Raw genomic sequence first — 19572 nt, forward strand, 5'->3', positions numbered from 1 at the left:
CTTTTCAGAGGTTATGTGAGTGCGTGCGTGGGAGGGGATTCTGGTGCGACCCTGACAATGAGCCCTCCCTATACCCTCAACGCCCTTTTGCTCCTGTTCCATTCATTGCGAAATTACTTGGTATTCATTTAATTTAATTTGTAGCACCTTAAGCTGTTTAACTTTAACGGGTAGCCCCACAAAACGGAAACGGAACACTTTCCCACCCCGCTGAGCCAACCAGCCACCACATGTCCAGGACCTCAGTGATGTCTAGTCAGCCGCCACATGTTCTGGCCACAATGTACGTAACAGGGGTCAGGTCATAAAGCATTCACATTGTTTGCAGTGAATGGGGCACATGAGTCGGTATTTAAGTGGATTACATTTTGTTGGCAAGGCAATGCCGTGATAAGTGCATGGGTGCAAAAGGTTTACGGTTGCAGGATGAAATAAATTGTTTTCTTTATTGAAAATTTTTTTAAAATTGCGCGCTTTCTCTTGCACTTGGAAGCACTGTTCGTTTCTGACAGAGCGGGTAATGTAAAATGTAAAATGTAGAATTAATTGTTAGGGAACATTCCTGCAGCAGAGATAAAATTGTTTGTCCTCTCTAATTTTAGCCAAGACACCAACCCACCGAAACATGACACACAAAAAACAAATTATCTAGGTAATAAATAAAAACGTAAGAGTATACACACCTTAAAATCAATGTGACCGTCCTGCAGATAGATGTTTTATGTGTGTCTTTCCCCGAATGCCCAAGATTCCCACTGTCCAAGAAAACTTCTGCGAGAATCGGGGAGACCTCTTCGAGCCAGCAACGGAGCTGATAAGCAACGAGGAGAACAGCAAGACCTCGGCAGTATTCTGGAGGTGAACTTCTCTTCTTCTCTTCTAATTAGTCGTCTTTATTAACCGATTCTTGGAACCGAACTGGAATTAAGACAGAAATACTTGAATGACCATCGCATTTTGAACTCGTCAGCCAGAAAGTTCTAACTCTTAAACGACTCGTCTATTGACGGCGGAATTAGTAACAAGGTGATGTTGTCACCACATCTTCCTTCTTCTGAAGTAAAGCATTTGCTATTTCTTTCTAGCGCTTGTCTCTCTGAAAGCCGAGCCGAGCCGAGAGAGGGCGTGAATAGTCCTTACCACCTTATTAATAAATTCATACTTAGCCATTATATCCTCCCCTCCACCAGAGAGCGCACACTGCACGAGGGAGAGTTTGTGGGAAAGAGCGAATGAGTAAGCGCGCGTAGCGTAGGTTGAGCGTAGCCACTGGCTATATGGATTCATGGCTATATCGACTCTGCTCTTGATGCTGGCGAAGAATATATGTATATACTTCATGGGGTTAGAAACGGTTCGAATATCCCCCTATACTCTTTGCCTTGGAAGCTCCATGCACTTCACCACTCCTACACGCCAAGAATAATTTTGACTTATGATTATATTTAATTCGTGAAAATTACATAAATAATAAATCAAATCTATGTGTACACATACTATGTACTTTCACGGCTCTACGTCGGCATCCTATGAATTCGGTAATGGACTGTACCGCCAGGGTCCTTCTCTGCGAGACTGAGAGCCTCGCAATACAGCTCTTCAATGAGTTTGAACCTTATCATGTTCGGTTGGTGGCAGTTGATCTGAATTGCTCCTCTGAGCTCTTCGACTCTTAGCTTTGGTTCTTCACTGCTGACACCGCCGTCCTCCTCAGAGAGTTTGCGACGTGGCGTATGCGGTGGTACCTGAGGCCGAAAACGGTGCATTCTCCTGCCTCTTGCATCCATGGTGTTGTCGAAGTCAAGCTTCGGCTCGTCCTCTGTTCCCACATCGAGTGGGAGCTGCGGTTGCTCTTGCCCAGTGGCCTGTGTAGATCGAGGAATCGGCCTGGCTTCAGGTGTAACAAAATGGGTCATCTGCAATGGTTGGTTCGGGTTGGGGCAGAGGTTCAGCTGAATGCAGCAATGTTTACCGTACTTACGATGATAAGAAATACAATGCACAGCACAGAGAACAAACGCATGTTATGCTGATAATTTATAATACTAAGGATACGAAAACCAACCATTGATAGTAAATAGAGAGCATACTGAGCAAAGTAACGAGTGGAGTGGTGTGTATCTTATTCAAAAAATGGTATTGTATGGATGCTAAAACATCCCAGGAACCTGAAATCCTCTTTAGAGTAACTATTGTTCGAACATGAACACACTTAAAATAAAATGTCATCATAAGCACTTACGTGGACAAGAATATGATTGCCGCATTTTGAAACATGCGTCCTTATCTTATTATACATCACATAAGAAGCCTGTGTACCATCCACTGTTAACTATATATGAAGATATACTTTTTTCTTAATATAGCAAGTCCTAACCGAACCCCAGGCAGACCTTAAACACCTGCGCTCCAATTGAGACAGGAACTAGTACTTTTGAACAACCATCGTTAACTAAACGAATGCGATCTTAGTATCGCATACAAAAAACCAAAACCAGTCGCTAGGGGCGTTCAAATAGCGCATATCTGTTCCACTGTAGGTACTTTGTCGTGGAGAACCCCCCATCCAAATTGCATGGGAAATAAACATTAAACAATTAATTCGAGCAAGACCAAGAGAGCCTCCTCCTTCTCACATTCCGACTCTCGTACATTTATTTAGTTTCCTATGCTATAATTATCCATGCATTTTGTATATAGTTTGTATATACTGCAAGTGTAATTCAATTGCGACTTATGGCTAGGCTCGTGTGCAGGGTACACGAGCAATTTGTTATTTCCACTATTACTTAGTTAGGTAAAACAGGAAAAAACGTAAGAAGATTTGATTTCTGTATCGCTATCGTTATCAAATTTACATAATCGGTCATTAGTAGTATTGCTTTCTTCCAAATCTCTTATGGGATACTCTCTCTCTTCCGCCTTTTCTTTTGATTGAAAATAGTTTATCTATTTTTTTTTTTTTTTTTTTTTGTTGCTTGTTTCTCGTTGGTTTGCTGTTTTGCACTTTGCATTTTGCTTGTGTACAAATATAAGGCTACGTGGAGGGGATTTGATTGGAGGAAGGAGGTATGGCTATGGGTATGGGAATGGGTATGGGTACAAGGGAGTATGTATGCCTTCTGTGTAGCTATGTTCTGTGCCAGAGTTGCTTTGAATTCACCTTTGGGTTAATGATCTTTATACAATATATTTTATTTGGGAGCTAAAAACAAAAAAATACAACTAGTGCCCGCGCTCTGGTTGAACGCTCGAGAGGATGCACCATCCATCTCTCGAAGGTCCAGGTCCAGCACATGGCTAAAATGAAAATAAATTATCCTATCAAAGGGTAGCGACTGCGGTGGCAGGGGGCTCGTGGCCCGGCTTTTAGCTTATTCATAAACATGTTTGTGACTTATAAAAAAAAACCAAAGGACTATATAATATATATATACGAGCATATATATATACATTTATATATATGTATACTATTATACAAAACAAAAATTTTACAGGGCCTGGCAATCCCATGGGCTCTGTAGCCGGGCAGACGGAGGAGCACTGTGTTTGTGTGTAGAGTGTGTGTATGAGCTCGAAGGATTTATATGGCAAAATGGTGTTTTTGTGTGGGTGTGTCCTTGGTACGAGTGTTGTAATTTCATTGCTGCTAATTCACCGGTTGATCGTTGATCCTACTTCTGCGCCAGCCGTTGTTGCTGTTATTGGTTAACGATTGGCATATCTATTTGATAAAGGCCTCTGGCGGTATTTTGTTCTCCTTAAAGAGTTTTCCGAACACAAAGCCGGCATGATTATAATCCCAATTCGTCTCCTCTAGGCACCTAGAGATTGGAAATTGATTATAAATGGACTAATCCTTGGCTTCTCCTGCGTACTTACTTGCGACTCCACTCTAGATTCATTTGACTCTGTGAACTCATGGCCTGGACCATTTGCATTTTGGTGGCATCATCTGTCGCTGATCCGGAGCTGGTAAAGACGGGCGGCGGCCCTCCGGCGACACTGGGCAGATTATTTAGGGACAATGAGGCAACTGCTGGCAAAAGTGCAACTGTGGACGCGCCGCCACCGCTTGCAGTTCCTAAACGATTCTGTAGCGATGATACAGATGCATCATCCATGCCCGACGCTGTGTTTCTACCGTCAGCACCAGGTGCGATACCGCCGGGAGCTGGCTGATGCTGAGATCTCTTAAACTCGCGCACCTGTTCATTCGTGGCGGCCGTAATAAAGATCGTCTCGTTGCGTATGCAGAAGCCCGAATTCTGTGGCACCACCACAAACGTGCGCATAAAGTGGCGCAACTCGTAGGCTTGCGAGGTGGATGGTCTGTCCTCTTCGCCGCTCAGCTCCTTGAACAGTCCCGTCACGGTGAAGACAATCATTTGGGGCTAAAAGGAAGGGTACAAAAATGCACAATAGAGAAGGGGGAACCGATATGTAGATGGATGGCATGATGCTCACGTTGTAAATGGTTAGATCGACGGTAAAGGTGCGCCGTTCGTGCAGCGTACGTGGCCACTCATTCAGGGTGGCCACACAGGCCAGTCGGCCGTTCTTGAGCAGCCTCGTGCGATGGTCATCGCGATCATGGTTAACAATGCGGCGAAAGTTGCGATTAAACTTCCAGAAGCTGTTCAATCTGCAGTCAAATAAACGTATATAGTAGTAGGATAAAGGATGAATCTCGGTGGGTGGGACTCACCTGCCCGCGTGGCTTGCATTTGGCATTGTGATGGAAAGCATAGCATGCTCGTGATAGGCATCCAGCAGGGACTGGCGGCTCTCCATATCGAATATGTTAAAGTATTGATCCAAGAATTGGCGCACCACATCGGCACCGGCGTTGTCGCACAGAAACGAGGCCTGGGTCGTTGGCATTGTGCCGGATCCGGCCAAATCGAAGGCAACCTGCGGCCCCAGTGTTTCCCCATCCTATTATTTATTGCATATCATGCAATCATGTAGACAGAGAGATCTAGATATTCTGGATTATCCAACACAATAGAGAAGCGCACTTACCAGTTTGACCAGTTTGGGGAACTTACGTCGTACTTCGCTGTAAATAGTTTGATTGGATATGCGATAGGTTTGTGGTTCGGAATTAGCATTATGATGATGATGTGAAAATATAACAAAATGATGTAGCTTTTCTCTATTGGCGTTGCCCACTGCTCACAGCAGGTACTGGAGATCGGCCCAACCTGACGCAGATCCTCCTCCCACCTTTAACTCCATTGGGATGTCTCGATAAACCGATAACGATTCGGCTAAAAACCGATGAATTGTTCAACTTATTGCAGGAACTTTTGAATGGGCGAAGGCACTTGCATCTATATCATCCGATTTGATATTTTGCAAAGGGGTATGCACAGCACAAAAATGTGAACAGCAGCGGAACAGAACCCTTAAGCATTGCACTGTGCCCTTGGGCATCTTTTTTAAATTTCTTTTTTTTTTTGTATATTTTTTTTTTTGTTGCTTTTTTTTCCCCTTTTTTGATTTTTTTGTATTTTTTAGTTCAAATCTCAAAAAAAAATTTGGTCCTGTAGCTGGCATGCAAAAAAAGCTGCCTGCTACATCAGACAGAGAAAGAGGTTCGGTTCGATGCGGTTCGATCTCGTACGGTCGGTTCGATGAGCGGTGGATCGGTTCGATGTCTGCTGTTGCAGCTCGCGCCCACACACACATCCACTCCACAGGCAACTCATGCGCCCAGGATTAGCAAAATATTATGCTTCCCCCACCCCGTAGCAATTGACGTGTTAACGCCAATTTCTCCATGTCCCTTGTCCCTCCACCTCCACCTCCACAGCCGACCACCGCCACCACACAGACGACAACAACAGCAACAGCAACACAGCACAGTGCAACGCAACCCACACATTCGCGAACATGTGGGCTTTCACTTGCGTGCCTGCGTGTGGGTGTCCGCGCGCGTCTGTGGGTTTTCGAGACGGGGTGTGCGCATGTGGGTTAGTGTTTAATTGTTGTTGTGGTTGGCTACTAGTGTGTGCCGTTATGATGTTTCATTGTCATACCAAAATGTGCTGCATGTGGAATGTTGCCCGCACAGTGGACACACGTGTGCGCGGAGCCTCAATAGCGTTGCCGTTTGTCGTGTCCGTGTCCGTCCGAAGGTCAGGTTCAGGTTCAGTCTTTTCTGTGTCGAACCGCTACACCAAACCTGTTTTTTCTTCTTGTACTTCTTGTTTGAGACTTGGACTTGTTCATAAATATGGGTTTTCATTTTTCTTTTTTTTTCTTTGTTCCTTTTTTTTAAATCCGTTGCCCAAAAGCCCTGTTCTGCTGAACGGTCTGTCTTTGCTTTGTGACAGATAGCAGCCGATGATTAACAAAACCCTTGCCGCAAAAAGTACATTTGCCCAGTTTCAAATACCGCGCTCTGAATAAAACCCGAATGATCCTTAATGATCCTCAACCAAACGGAGGGGGGGCATGGATCTGCCCTCGGATAGGGTCTCAGGACTCCAGCGTACTCCAGAGCAGAGTGCAACAGCCTTGTGTAGATTCTAGGTGGAATGGGAGACAACTCAAAAAGTGGAAATGGAAATGCATGTCCTAGTCCTGTGTGTATGACTCTCGACGAGGTGTCTCCCACGTCGACTGGACGGGCACACGATGGCACGAGCGACAGCGACATCCGCTAGAAAAAGCCAAACAAGTCACAGCATAGTATACCTGATAAACTGCTGTGAGTCCTTGTAGCGCGAACGGCACGGATTGTTCCGCAATACCAGCTCCACAATTGGCAGATTACGGAACACCAGGAGGTGGGCCAGCGAGGGGAGCTGCAGAAGGGACATTACTCGTTGAGGTTTGGCAGTGCCGGGTTTTGTCACTGATGCTGATGCTCACCTTATTATCGCCCAAGTAGAGTATCTTGAGGTGGGGCAGGCGCTTATCGACGCGTCTGAATGCCTCCATGGACACCAGATTGTTATCATTCAGATTGAGCGCCTCCAGATCGGGTATATTGTCGCACATGATATCGAGTGCGGCACCCATCACATTGGCCCGAAACAGGGGACAGAAAACCTGTTTTATGTCGGGATCGGCGTAGAAGCGCGACATATCCAGGGCCTTGGTCTGACTGTTGTAGCGTTTTGCCATGACCTGCTTCATACGCTCCTTGAGGGCATCGTCAACGGTCGCCAGCGGAATGCCGTTGCGGACGCGCGGCGACAGGCGGAATCCATCAGGCAACTGTGCATGTTTTCCCAGCTGTTGAATGTGCTCGGCCATGTCAAAGTCGTCCACATAGAAGCAGACGCTATCTCTCTCGGCACGCCAGTACTGGGCGTTAAACGGATGAGGAGAAAGGGCTGCCAATAAGGCACGCAATAGCACATCCTTTCCGTAAATCTGTCCATTGTTTATCTGGGGTAAGAGAGAGACAAATAGCAATGGAGATAAATACATTGTACATATAAAGATACGCGGAAGCGAGTCAGTGTGGATTCGTTATAGACTAGAGATAGCGACCCAAATTGTGTCATCTATTCGCATGACTATCCCCCACAAAAGTGGTCTACTTTTGGTCTACTTATCAGTGGTATACCCTACCCCCGGATGGTCATGAGGGGCTTCAATGGAAACTACAAGATAGCCTTAAACAGATCAGATCACAGAAGACCAACTATGAAGTCACCATGTGGAACGTCTAAACATAGCCGTCCATTCCTCGAGGTCTGAGCTCTGCCACAATTGCCGAAACAGAATCAGTAAGGCTACTAAATACTTCTACTTGCAATCAAATAAATATGAGAGCAATTTTATTAGGACAACTTAAGTGATCATGAATCGGATATCATGTTTTTTTAGTTCTGCTATACGCTTATGAGAAATTCATTATTTTCGCGGCTTCGGAGAATTATGATTTTTATTTTGGCTTTGTTTCTCGATTATTTCTCGATTTGCTTTTCTTATTCTTATCGATTTGTCGGCTATCGATATAGACCAATTTACCATGTATCAATGAAAGGTATCAGGCGCGTTATCCAGCATAACTTGATCAGGGATAGAGCTCTTACAATAGTGCTGGTGAACGCACATGATTAGATCTTCGCAAATGGAGCGTAAAAATAGTACGATTGCTATTGGCTTATATCGAACGCTGACATATCGATTAGAATACCCACATAAGTCAATATCAGTAGGTTCTGTAGGTTCGCAGTCGGTTGGATACTGTTCGATTTCATCGTTTATCGAAAATTGGCTTGGGGTATGGTTCGGATCCAATAGCATCCTACGTACCTGTGTACATATGTAAATGTGTGTGCAGATATTTGCATAGCATTTCCGAGTCCGTGACTAGTCGTTTAATTACTTTTTTCTTCCTTATCGCCAGCACAGAGTTCTGGGTCTCCCTCTCTCTTTCTATTTTTCCGTCTATCCTTGTCTGTTTCCGATTTAATTATGATTATGATGAGTGTATGGCAAACACACACACACACACACGCACGCAGAAACAGTACACTCAGCGAAAAATGGCATAGCAAAAACAAAGACACACCTATACTTCAATTAAGTACTCGGTTTTTAAGTAGTGTAAATGCATTTAAGAGTCTATTTTAATCTGAACATAAAACACTTTACATCGAATATTGTTAAATTAAATCTGAAGCCTTTGTTGCTGTGGCTTTAAACATTAATGGTACTGTAGGATTCATCTTGGGCTACAATTTTTACAAATCTATTGGTATACATTTTGTAGAAAAAAATATAATTATACTTCAAATGTCAGGACACTTTTCTCTGGGTGTAGTAGAGGCAGACCGTAAGTACGAGTATACACTGTTTCGAGTTTCGGAGTTCGAAGTGGGAGTGTTGCGGACGGATAACGTGACTGCGACTGTGAAGGTCACAGCTATGAATATCGGTCATTCGGCTATTATTATATTAGTAGTATCTAATCGGTGTTTTATGACAAAGGTACATACACTCGCCAAGCAAGAATCAGTTGAATCAGTGGAGAGTAATTCAATTTATATGTTACGATCGAGTTCCGAGTACAGTCAAACAACAAATAAAGATGAGACGTCACCTCATGCACCATATGCCTTTGCATAGTATAGAAAAGATAAGTCTGCAATCCTCGCAACAACACCCACCCAACCACCCATCCACCCGCCCACTCATTCATTGCGCATTAGTGCGATAAATTTATTTATTACGGAGCATTAGTTATGATTATTTTTGTCTCCTTTGCGAGTACACACCACCGCCATTCAGCCGTTCAGACATCCAGGCATCGGCCCCAGGCCCCTTCTTAAAAACTTTTTATAGGTTTTAGTAGGAACGGCCATTGGTGGCCATAGGTTCCAATTGTATTCTGTGGATTGCCCAGAATATCAGCGTCAGAGCTTTAGAGGTTTTTCCCTGCTGAAATCGGGAACGTGAGTCGTCAGCCTGGAATGTGAATAGGCAACCCTGGCTATCGGCTGTCGGCTGTCGGCGCACCTGACCTATCGGAATTTTAACCGTTAAGGGGCCACAAGGCCAGATAGACAGACAGGCATATTACAAAGCCTTTTAAAAATAAAGACGATGACTGTATTCTGTATTTGGATTGGGATCGGGATTGGGGGAGTACATTTATTCGTACAATATACCTATATATAAACCGTTTTTGTTGTATATGAATTCTCCATTGTATTCCCCACAATACGGAATACGGAATACGGAATACGGAATACGAAATACAAAATACGGAATACGAGCGGAGCACTGAGACATATTTCTAGAATTGATATGGAGCTATGACGCCCCTGTCTCTGTCTCTTTTTATGCCTCTGCTCTCTGCCTCGGTCGCTGTCATCGCCGGCAGCGACGCTGTCGATGGGTTGGGGCCCGTGGGGGCCTAACAAGTGAACGAACACCGGCAAACGGAACGGAACGGCACAAAACGGCACGGCGGCATTCGATGACAGACGTGCGAAGTTGAAGCAGCAACAAAAAAAAAACAGCAACCCACCCAGCCACCCAGCCAGCCAGCCAGCCAGCAGCTGAAGCTCCAACATCCAGTAACCCAGCAGACGACAGATCACATCCAGCAAAAATGGGAGGCTGCTGCTCTAAGGACTTGGATGATAAGCGCTCCTGGAGTCCCGAGGAGACCAAAAATGGCGTAAGTACTTTTCTGTCCAGAGAGAGAGAGAGCGAGATGATGTACAGAGATCATCCCTTTCCCCTCTCAACCGCAGAGCACCACATCGACCATCATTGCCCAGCCCATGGATGATGTGGGTACAACCGGAGTGTTTACCCTCACACGCACCACCACGACGAGCACACAGGAGAAAACGGTGACCACCACCAGCGATGGTGACCAGGATTAGCATTAGCCAATGGATAACGGATCCATCTGCAACTACTATGTGTATAGACCCAACCCAAAGCGGAGCCATAATTATTGTATCCACAATAACATCATAATTTTTTTTTTTTATACCATTTTTTTTGTACCATTTTTGTGGTATTTCAATGCCATGTGGGGACAAGTGTGTTTGCTCGAAAGAGAAAGAATGAGTCGAGAAGTGGCGGCCTTTCCTCGAAATGTATGCGATCGAGTGCGTGTTCGGGTGCGGGTGCGGGTGCGGGCTGTAGAGATATATGTATCTATTCGTATGTAAATATTTATGCCGAATGTATGCATGCACATAGCAGAGGGTACACAGCCATGTGAATATATGAATTAAGTGAAGCCGTTAATTGTTATACCAGAATTGCAATTTTATACAAAAAATAAATTGTTGAATCGCCAAAATGTTTGCAATATCCGCCCAAAACCAAAACCAAACACCAATCCCACAGCGAACTTCTAAGCAAAGGCGGCAAAATTAACGGTAAATCAAACAAACACAAGCGCAAACAAAGGACAGGGAGACCGAGAGACCGAGAGACCGAGAGACAGAGAGAGAGAGAGATCAGGGGACAAGCAGCAGCAGGGGCCATGCCAATTCAATTGGAGAACGAGATAAGGAGAACGATTTCAGCGGATCCAACGATCCAACGCATTGCTGGCCGATGACATCAGGCGATGCACAAAAGAACGGCACGGCAGACAACAGACGACAGACGGGCACAAGAAGCAGAGCCAGCGGAAAAGCACAAAAACAGAGAGAGAGAGAGAGAGAGAGAGAGAGACGAAAAGAGACGCGGTGGGTGGGTGCTGGGTGGTGCGGTGTTGTGGGTGCCTCCCTCTCTCCCCCCTACTGTCCATGAGTCAGTGTTCTGGTTATCAATGGATTTGAGTTTGTTGTTTTCGTTTATGGTTTAGGCCAAAATGTGACTAAGAGCCGAGCCATGAGCCATCGGCACGTGTTAAACGTCAGCGATCAGTCATTCCAGAACTTGAAAAAAAAAACAAAACCATATTTCCGTAATGTTTAAGCCATCTCAATCCATTCAGATGAGTACGGGTACGAGTAAGTACATGTGTCTATTTATGCATGCATGCATTGGCATTCCCATTCGGAGATGTGCATCAATTAGGGAAATGCAAATTGAATCAGTCAGCAATTACAATTTGCATTTAATACCACTTAGGCAGCGTTGCCAGACTGCTGGCTGATAATACCCTGTTTACACTAGAGCTGCGTTCTTTCGTTATTACGTTCATTTCAAAAAGACCAAAGCATAACAGACCACTGTCGAGTGGTGGACAAATGTTGAGCTATTCTTGCGTTTCAGGTGCATTTATTTGATTTTTTTATAAATATTTCTGGACTTTTCTGCCAATTGCCATCTATCACCACTAGCAATAACGAAAAACAGCTGTTCTTGCCGATGAAAAATGCGAGGGAAAGGGTAAAAATATACATGAAATCCTTAAAACAAATTAATTTAATCAATCGTATCCATCGTATCGTAACAAGAGATTTTAGTGTACACCTGTAGCCATACGGCCATTACTGAGAATTATGATCTTGAAATTACGAGCTCGCAAAAATAAAATAAAGAATAAATTATTAAGTATAGTTTTTTCCATAATTTGGTTGATTTTTAAAATGTAGTTATTTTTATCAACCACACAAATCAACAGTCTTCATAACGCAAGACGCCATAACGCAACTTTGTGCCAATGAAAACGCTCATGCTGGATTATTGCATTTATTTCGCTAACGATAGCAAACTAGCGACAGTTATGGTCGTTTTCCACTGCTCTCAATACCGGTAAAGGGTAGTAGAAAACGACCATAATTGTGCTGTAAATCACGCGCAAGATCGAAATATTCAGCCAGGCTCCGTTTTTCACATTCACAAAAGTATTCCGATTTACTTTTGAATACACATAAATTGGGGCTCCCGTTTTCACATTCCGCAAGATGTATTCCTTTTCAAAACCAAAACATTTTCGTTGGCGGCTTTTTATACAACAAAACGAACCTTAATTGCAAAATGAAAAAAATAGATGACTTATTGATGCATTAACATAAACTTGACTCCTATATCAGGGTAATTTAACTTTTGCTTTCTTTATAAATCATTTTATTTTAACCCAACCTCAAATTTGGCTCGGAAAAAATTGGACAGGGCAACAACAATTTTCGGTTTGGTGCAAACAGCAAAAATATGTGAAAAATGGAGAACCTCAAAACGAAAACGAAACGTTTTGGCTGAAAACGTAATCTGCAAAATTAAATGAAAAACGGAGCCTGCCTGATTAGTGCAGTTTTTTGTTTGTTTCATTAATATTTTTTGACACCGCCCCAAAGCCGGCAACACGAAAGTGATCTATCTTTCTTCATTTTTTTTCATACCCCTTGTCCCTCCAGAGGGTATACCAGTTTTAGTCACAGAATAAAAAAAAACATATATAGACTTTTCCTTGATCCGTATCCGGAATACATATATCCCAATGAAGAACAGTTCTACCAGGACACAATCAGCTTATTCGGAGCACAAAAAATCTATTATAATGTGGCATTATATATTATATATATATTATATATTATAAATACACGACATGTATTTTTTTCTTGCAATCTCGGTCGCACATGTGTCCGCTTGTATCTTTTACATTTTACGTGTTGGATATTCTCATTTGCTGGCCACGAACGGACCAAAGACTTGCCAACCGCTGCTGCCTCAGAAGATAGTCGGAAAAACTGTAGGGTCTCAGGAGTCGTGGACATTCAGAGCCCTGTTACAGAACAGAATATATACCCAACGAATACTGCCTTTCCCGTGCGTATAGATATCGAAGTAGATAAGATTGTGCCACAAAAGAGAACAAACACCGTCGCAAGGGAGAGAGCACAAACTGCGCAGATATAATCGTAAATTGGATCGTATCTCATGGATCGCTTGGATTGCTTGTATCGCTTTTATGGCACGGCAGGCAGGGCCTAAAACGAAGCGCACGAAGACCGAAGAACCAAACAAAAAGCCAAAACCAAAATCAAAATCAAAATAAAACGAAAGTACAAATCAATTAAAGAATTTTGTGCACTGGCAACTGGACGGCAGACGACTGAGCAGACCCGACCTACAATATACTAAAAGAGACAGATACACACATTGCTTATGTACATAGATAAAATAATTGAACGACCCTACAGTGACTTTTCAATCAACAGAAATGTGAATCAGAAGCGCGGAGCGAGGAGGAAGGGCAGGGCGCGATAGAACACAGAAATTGGAGCGCACCCCGAGGGACCGAGGGACCGATACACCAGACACCAGGCCGCGATCGACGGCAAGAGGCAGCAGCGTGTCAGCAGAAACAGAAACTGCGGTTCGGTTCGGTTTGGTTAGGAGGCGTACTCGTTGCGATTCAATTGCCGCGGTCACTCAGTGCAAAGGCAAAGCTTCGTGCAATCGGACGGACACAATGAAACAGATTCCGGGACTTCTGGGACTGGGTTTAGTGCTGGCGGGACTCCTGCTAGCGGCAGGCAGTTCAAATGCCCTGCCAATGACCAACGATCTGGAGCTGGTGGCTGCCTTGGATGCCATGGAGCCAGCAGCAGCCGCCGCACAGCCATCGCACATTTCACGCATCGCGGCAAGGGGCGAGGCAATAGCCCATGAGGATCGACCGGAGCTGTTCAACACCATTGTGCAGGAGCTAAAGGCAGCGGGGGTCTACACGGCCGAGCGCCAGGATCTGCACACACTCAGCTACAAGGAGCTCACCCGCCTCCTGGCCCTGTGGCACCTCTCGTCGGGCCGAAACTATTACGAGGCGAGTCCTGCCCCCGAAATCGTCGGCTGAAACCGTCGCTCTTTTGTGTTTTGTTTGCTCATTTATTATTATTGTGAAATTCTGTGTTGCCAAAAGTTTATTATGAAATAAAGAAAGAAACTGCTGCGCTACGCCACATCCTTCTGCCTCTCCCACTCGATCTGGTCGAGTCGCGGCGGTGCCACCACTGCGATGCCCCCGATCTCCGAGCTGGTGCCGGTCACGACCAGCCGTGGCATCTGACGCCGCTGCAGCCGCTTGGCCAATGGCGGCACAAACAGATCGTGCTTGATCATTGTGCACTCTGCGTCCTGGTAGATGCGACGGTTGTCGTCCCACTTAAGCAGCGCACACAGCCAGGAGAGCAGCCAGCCCCCGAAGAAGGCCACCAGAAAGCCCAGGGCGGCGTACCACATGTAGCTGATCCTGTACAAGTAAAAGTAGTGCTCGTCCTGCTGCTGCTCCTCCACCTTTGAGAAGAATGCGTCCCTTGCGTAGGTTCTATCAATCGGACATCCCTCCGTGGACATCGGCAAGCTGACCAGCGGCGGCCTCGGCTGCCCGAATCCGATCCAGAAGCACAGAACCAACGAAATGAGCAGCCCACCGATGGCCCCCTTCTGATTGGCCGACGTCACATACATGCCCAGGGTGAAGAGGCCCAGCAGCGGTCCCCCGACGATCCCGAATATGGAGAGGGCCGCCTGCAGCAGTCCCCCAATGGAGCCGGCCATGAAGGCCAGCCCGATGCACAGCAAGCCATAGAAGACGGACAGCAGTTTCGAGTACCACAAGGTCTGGCGGTCCGTCAGGGTGCCGCCACGACTGGAGCAGCACTTGTACAGCGGCTTGAGGTAGTCCTCCAGGGTGACGGCCGCCAGGGAGCTGATGATCGAGCTAATGGTGGAGAGGCTCGCACAGAAGATCCCCGACACAAAGAGCCCCGCCAGGCCGGTGTACTCGCCCATGGTGTCCACCACGAACAGCGGCATCACCTGGTCGCGCGAATTGACGCGTCCCTCCAGCACAGGATCGCAGTGGCGGTAGTACCAGTAGATGCACAGCCCGGAGAAGCAGGTGCTCAGGCTGAGCAGGCACAGGATGGGCAGGCACCACCAGAGCGCCGCCCGGGCAGAGCTCAGATTGCGAACGGCCAGCAGGCGCTGCACCTGGGCCTGATTGACGCCATAGATGGCCAGGTAGGTGGCACAGCCGCCTAGGATCTGGGTGAACCACGTATGCCGCTCCGTTGGATCCACACTAAAGTTGGTAAAATCGATGCGTCCGTTCTCCTGCGCTGTGCGCCAGATCTCCCCGAGGCTGCCCGCCTTTACCCAGGCACAGATGATCACACTGAAGACGGCGACAAACATCAGCACCGACTGATAGATGTCGGTCACGAGCACGGCCTTCATGCCGCCAATCGTGGCATAGAAGGTGCAGACGACGCCCACAATCACAATGGAGAAGATCTGATTGACGCCCGTGACGGCCTCCAGGGCCAGGGCCGGGGCGTACACCACAATGCCCATGTAGAGGATCATCTGTAGTGAAAAGCTTACGGAGGCGGCCAATCGGGTGGCATAGCCGAATCTCAGCTCCAGATACTCGTACACACTGGCCGTCTTCAAGCGATAGAAGACCGGCAGGATGAGGTAGGCGGCAATGGGCGTGGATACCACATACGACAGATTGATGATCACGAACATTGTCCCGAACTGATAGTTCTCCATCGATACGCCCAGAATGGTGATGGCCGACATGAAGCTGGCCATCAGACTAAACGCCACCGGGGTGACGCCCATCGAGCGACCAGCCAGCAGGTACTCCGTGGTGGTGCTCTGCCTCTTGCCCGCGAATCGGTAGTAGAGACCAATCAGCACGGAGATGATGAGCACCACCGCCAGGATGGCATAGTCCCAGGCTCCCAAAGTGGCTTCCATTTCTTCCTCTCTCTCTCTTACGATTGGGGTTTGGGGGTTTCGTATCTAATCGCACATCTAATCACTCCCGGGTGTGATAAGTGGATGGCTGTATGTCTGGGGTCTGCCACGCCGGCCTCTAATCGTGCCTCTTGAGATTCCAGGCAGCGCGCGCGCACAGTTTCACAGTCTTTAGCGTTTGCCGGCTGTTGATGAAATGAAGTCAGTGCGCACTGGCCAGAGCTCTGTTCTCTTCCGTTCTGTTCTACTGCTGCTCAGCGGGCCTAAAGGAGCACCGTCAGCATAGGGTTTGTGCCAAACTGCTTTCTACCTGGGTTTTTTTTGTTGTTTCTCGTGTTTTTATGACACCGCCGAGAGAGATAGCAACGTGTGGTGCAAGGTGGTGGGAGGAATAGCACGCACACAGTGTAGCCGAAGGTTACTGGCCCACCAGAGCCCCACAGAGGGAATACCTACAGCACCACAGACAGGCACCGGTATGTTTCTATATATTTCGGAAGAATCTGCTAATGCCACGACGGCTCCCATTGCTGGGGACCCTCTACTGGCGGCAGGCACTGTGCCCCGACCCGGCCCCGTCCAGCCATAAATATTTATTTGCTTGCTTGCAATTGTAATTGTTGTGGCTCCGACCCTCCCCTCACCCCACACAACGTGTCTGCTATTGAGATTTTGTTGTTTACGGGTTTTACGATTGAAATTAATTAATAAACACAAACGACCACAAACCGGGGAACGGAGAGTCGCGAGATGCCCAGACGCCAGGGCTAAATCGAAAACGAACACCGCTGATAAATGGATGGATAAACATGGACACATGCGCCACCAGACCAGTCTACAAGCGTCGCATGGATGTTGCGAAATCCAAGAATCTATTCCCGAGCAGACATCAGACACCGTCACATGCGTGTGCATGCGATAAGCATGTTATAAGGGATCCGCAATAGTTTTGATTACGTTTTAGCACATAAATCTGTATGCTGGAAAATTTCTAGTTCCAAGTCGTCCACAGACGATACATAGTATATGGTACACAGATATCTATATGGTTGTCGTTCTCGCTCTACGGATAACCACTTACTTAATGGCTAATGGCTTGTCTGGCTGGCTGGCCTAGGACTTACCGTCACTTGATACCATCCAAAGGTGTTGGGCATCAGTTTGCCAAATTTGCCCCGTGGAATCGGTGATCCTCGACGGCGCAGAGCATTACGATCCTACACCGAGAGAGAAAGAGAGAGTCAATGAATAAATACAGATCCAATGCGAGTCGTGGTGGAAGGAGGTTTGATCTTACTTTGGCTGCTGTTGTCATTTCATTCATGTCATCGTCCTCATCCCAACGACGCAAGTCTTCCATGCGCAATTTTATATCCTTTTTGTGTGGGAATTGTGGAGGCTTGAAACTGACACGCCTCTTGTTGCGATCCTTGCGACGTTGCATATCATCGCCATCGGCTAAATTGCACAATTTGTATATGTATGTATTTCCACTGGTATATAATATTTTGCTTTGCGATTTCCACTCACCATCAAAATCTTTCAGGGCAGAATAACGCGAGCCGCCACCGCCGCCATTGCCAACATTGTTATTATTGTAACGCTGGCTGCCTCCGCCGCCGCCGCCACCACCACCACCGCGCTTAGGCATTGTTGTTTTCCACAGAAAATTTTTTTTTGAGCACCCGTACACGTTGTTTTGGACCGCTGCTGCCTCGCAATCTATCTGTGTCGTTGTTGTTGTTGTTGCTACTGCTAGTGTGGAATTGTTCTGCTGTCTTTTTCTTTTCTTTTTTTGTGCCAAATGCCAGACTAAACAATACGCGCTCTCTTAGCTGTGCCTTGAACGCGTTTATAATTCCGTATAGTATATGTTTTATTCACTTTCGATGCCGTAATGGCACTTAGTACGTTATTTTGGATAATGAAAATGTTTTTCCTAGCATAAAGTCTATGCCATAGACACAAAAAAAAAAATTAAACAACGCAATTTCATGAAATTTTTTAACGATGTATCGATACATTTCATTTGCACATACTGCAAAATATAGCGATAGGTATCCAGTTCAGAAACAACCTTTTTTCACTGACGTGAGACACCCATCGATAGTTGAGTAAACTCAATAGCTCATTTTCCCTGGCCACTAACCAAGTACATGATGAAATTATACAATGTATACATACAATAGAGTAAATACATGAACAGGCCATTCATCGTTAATAAATAAATAAATAAAATGATATTTGATAAAATCGCACAATACTATCATATAAAAAATAAAATTAGTGTACAAATCGATATAATATAAACAATCCTAATCGATACACTAAACATCACCAAGTCGAGTCCAAGGGGAGTTAATATCATTTTCAATATGCCCGACCGCAAGTGTTCCTTCAAAATAAGCTTGGCCGAGTCCGAGGATAAATTGATTGAAACAGTGAGCAATCTGCTGAGGCGTTGCTCCGAGCAAGCGAAAGATAGGAAGGCGACTTTCAGCATTGGCCTCTCAGGTGAGGATCCGATCGAGTCGATCTGAGTGTGTGCCTGCCTGTGTGTGTGTGCGTTGATAAGCTCAACTTAAGGTGACCTTGTCAGGTGTTTAAATGGTCTTTTATTCAAAAATGCCAACTATTTCTCCATGATCAGGTGGCTCCCTGGTGCAGCTCCTGACAAAAGCCCTGAGGAAAAGTACTCTGGACACAAGCAACTGGGAATTCTTTTTCTGCGATGAACGCTATGTGGCTGATGATCACAGCGATTCCACATTTTGCGCCTATAAAACCGAGTGGCTGAGCCAGCTACCGTCAATTTTGGACTCGCAGTTTGTCAAGGCTGATACCACCAAGCTGCTGGATGAATGTGCCGCCGATTACGAGGCGAGAGTAAAGGTCAAACTTGGCAACAGTCACAGTGTTCCACAATTCGATTTGTTGCTGCTGGGTATGGGGCCGGATGGCCACACCTGCTCCTTGTTCCCTGAGCAGCCTGCCACGCTCGAGGAGACCTTTCGCCTGGTGATTCCCATCCGAAATTCTCCAAAGCCTCCGCCCGAGCGCATCACCTTTACTCTGCCGCTGATCAACAATGCCAGGGATGTGGCGTTTGTGGTGACCGGCGCCAGCAAATCGGATGTTGTGAAGGTGGGAACAATGGGGGACTCAATATGATTTACTACATTTACTAATGGCGTTTTTAATTGCAGCGCGTGTTCGTGGAGCAGGACAAACAGTTTCCCGCTGCATGGGTAGATCCCACAAATGGCCAGCTGACCTTAATTGTTGATGCGGGAGCTGGATCACAGATTATTTCGTAATTTGTATAGCGTTTTTGTAAATACATTTTTATTATTTTTAATTTGTAATTTAAATTGCTTGAGCGGGTGCTATCGGCTCGGATGCGATATTTTTACT

At 46.0% G+C, this 19572-nt stretch overlaps 6 protein-coding genes across 7 annotated transcripts; 3 read left to right on the forward strand and 3 right to left on the reverse strand.

Moving 5' to 3' along the window:
• Positions 1-1433: 1433 nt before the first annotated feature.
• Positions 1434-2129, reverse strand: LOC108151710. 2 transcript variants are annotated; one of them, XM_017280481.2, is made up of 2 exons: positions 1973-2129; positions 1434-1916 (listed from the first exon to the last, which is right to left on the reverse strand). In XM_017280481.2, exons 1-2 carry the CDS (start codon positions 2066-2068, stop codon positions 1515-1517), a joined length of 498 nt encoding a protein of 165 aa, XP_017135970.1. In that variant the 5' UTR covers positions 2069-2129; the 3' UTR covers positions 1434-1514. The 2 variants fall into 2 exon arrangements, with proteins under 2 accessions (XP_017135970.1, XP_017135971.1); XM_017280482.2 differs by having other exon boundaries at positions 1439-1916; positions 1982-2121.
• Positions 2130-2601: 472 nt separating this feature from the next.
• Positions 2602-18173, reverse strand: LOC108151707 (nuclear RNA export factor 1). Its single transcript, XM_017280477.2, has 10 exons — positions 17689-18173; positions 17456-17616; positions 17283-17375; positions 6883-7404; positions 6706-6815; positions 5026-5062; positions 4709-4938; positions 4468-4645; positions 3883-4394; positions 2602-3824 (listed from the first exon to the last, which is right to left on the reverse strand). The coding sequence occupies exons 1-10, from the start codon at positions 17807-17809 to the stop codon at positions 3725-3727; spliced, it is 2064 nt and encodes a 687-aa protein (XP_017135966.1). The 5' UTR covers positions 17810-18173; the 3' UTR covers positions 2602-3724.
• On the forward strand, positions 9892-10792 carry LOC108151712. Its single transcript, XM_017280484.2, has 2 exons — positions 9892-10153; positions 10230-10792. The coding sequence occupies exons 1-2, from the start codon at positions 10085-10087 to the stop codon at positions 10362-10364; spliced, it is 204 nt and encodes a 67-aa protein (XP_017135973.1). The 5' UTR covers positions 9892-10084; the 3' UTR covers positions 10365-10792.
• On the forward strand, positions 13651-14351 carry LOC108151711. Its single transcript, XM_017280483.2, has one exon. The coding sequence runs from the start codon at positions 13862-13864 to the stop codon at positions 14243-14245; it is 384 nt and encodes a 127-aa protein (XP_017135972.1). The 5' UTR covers positions 13651-13861; the 3' UTR covers positions 14246-14351.
• On the reverse strand, positions 14257-16638 carry LOC108151708 (putative sodium-dependent multivitamin transporter). The gene has a single exon (XM_017280478.2). The coding sequence runs from the start codon at positions 16156-16158 to the stop codon at positions 14344-14346; it is 1815 nt and encodes a 604-aa protein (XP_017135967.1). The 5' UTR covers positions 16159-16638; the 3' UTR covers positions 14257-14343.
• A 293-nt stretch (positions 18174-18466) lies between the features above and the next one.
• LOC108151709 (probable 6-phosphogluconolactonase) lies at positions 18467-19523 on the forward strand. The gene is made up of 3 exons (XM_017280479.2): positions 18467-18672; positions 18809-19302; positions 19365-19523. Exons 1-3 carry the CDS (start codon positions 18534-18536, stop codon positions 19473-19475), a joined length of 744 nt encoding a protein of 247 aa, XP_017135968.1. The 5' UTR covers positions 18467-18533; the 3' UTR covers positions 19476-19523.
• Positions 19524-19572: the final 49 nt, after the last annotated feature.

This window comes from Drosophila miranda, chromosome XR (assembly GCF_003369915.1).
Source record: "Drosophila miranda strain MSH22 chromosome XR, D.miranda_PacBio2.1, whole genome shotgun sequence".
NCBI lineage: Eukaryota > Metazoa > Arthropoda > Insecta > Diptera > Drosophilidae > Drosophila > Drosophila miranda.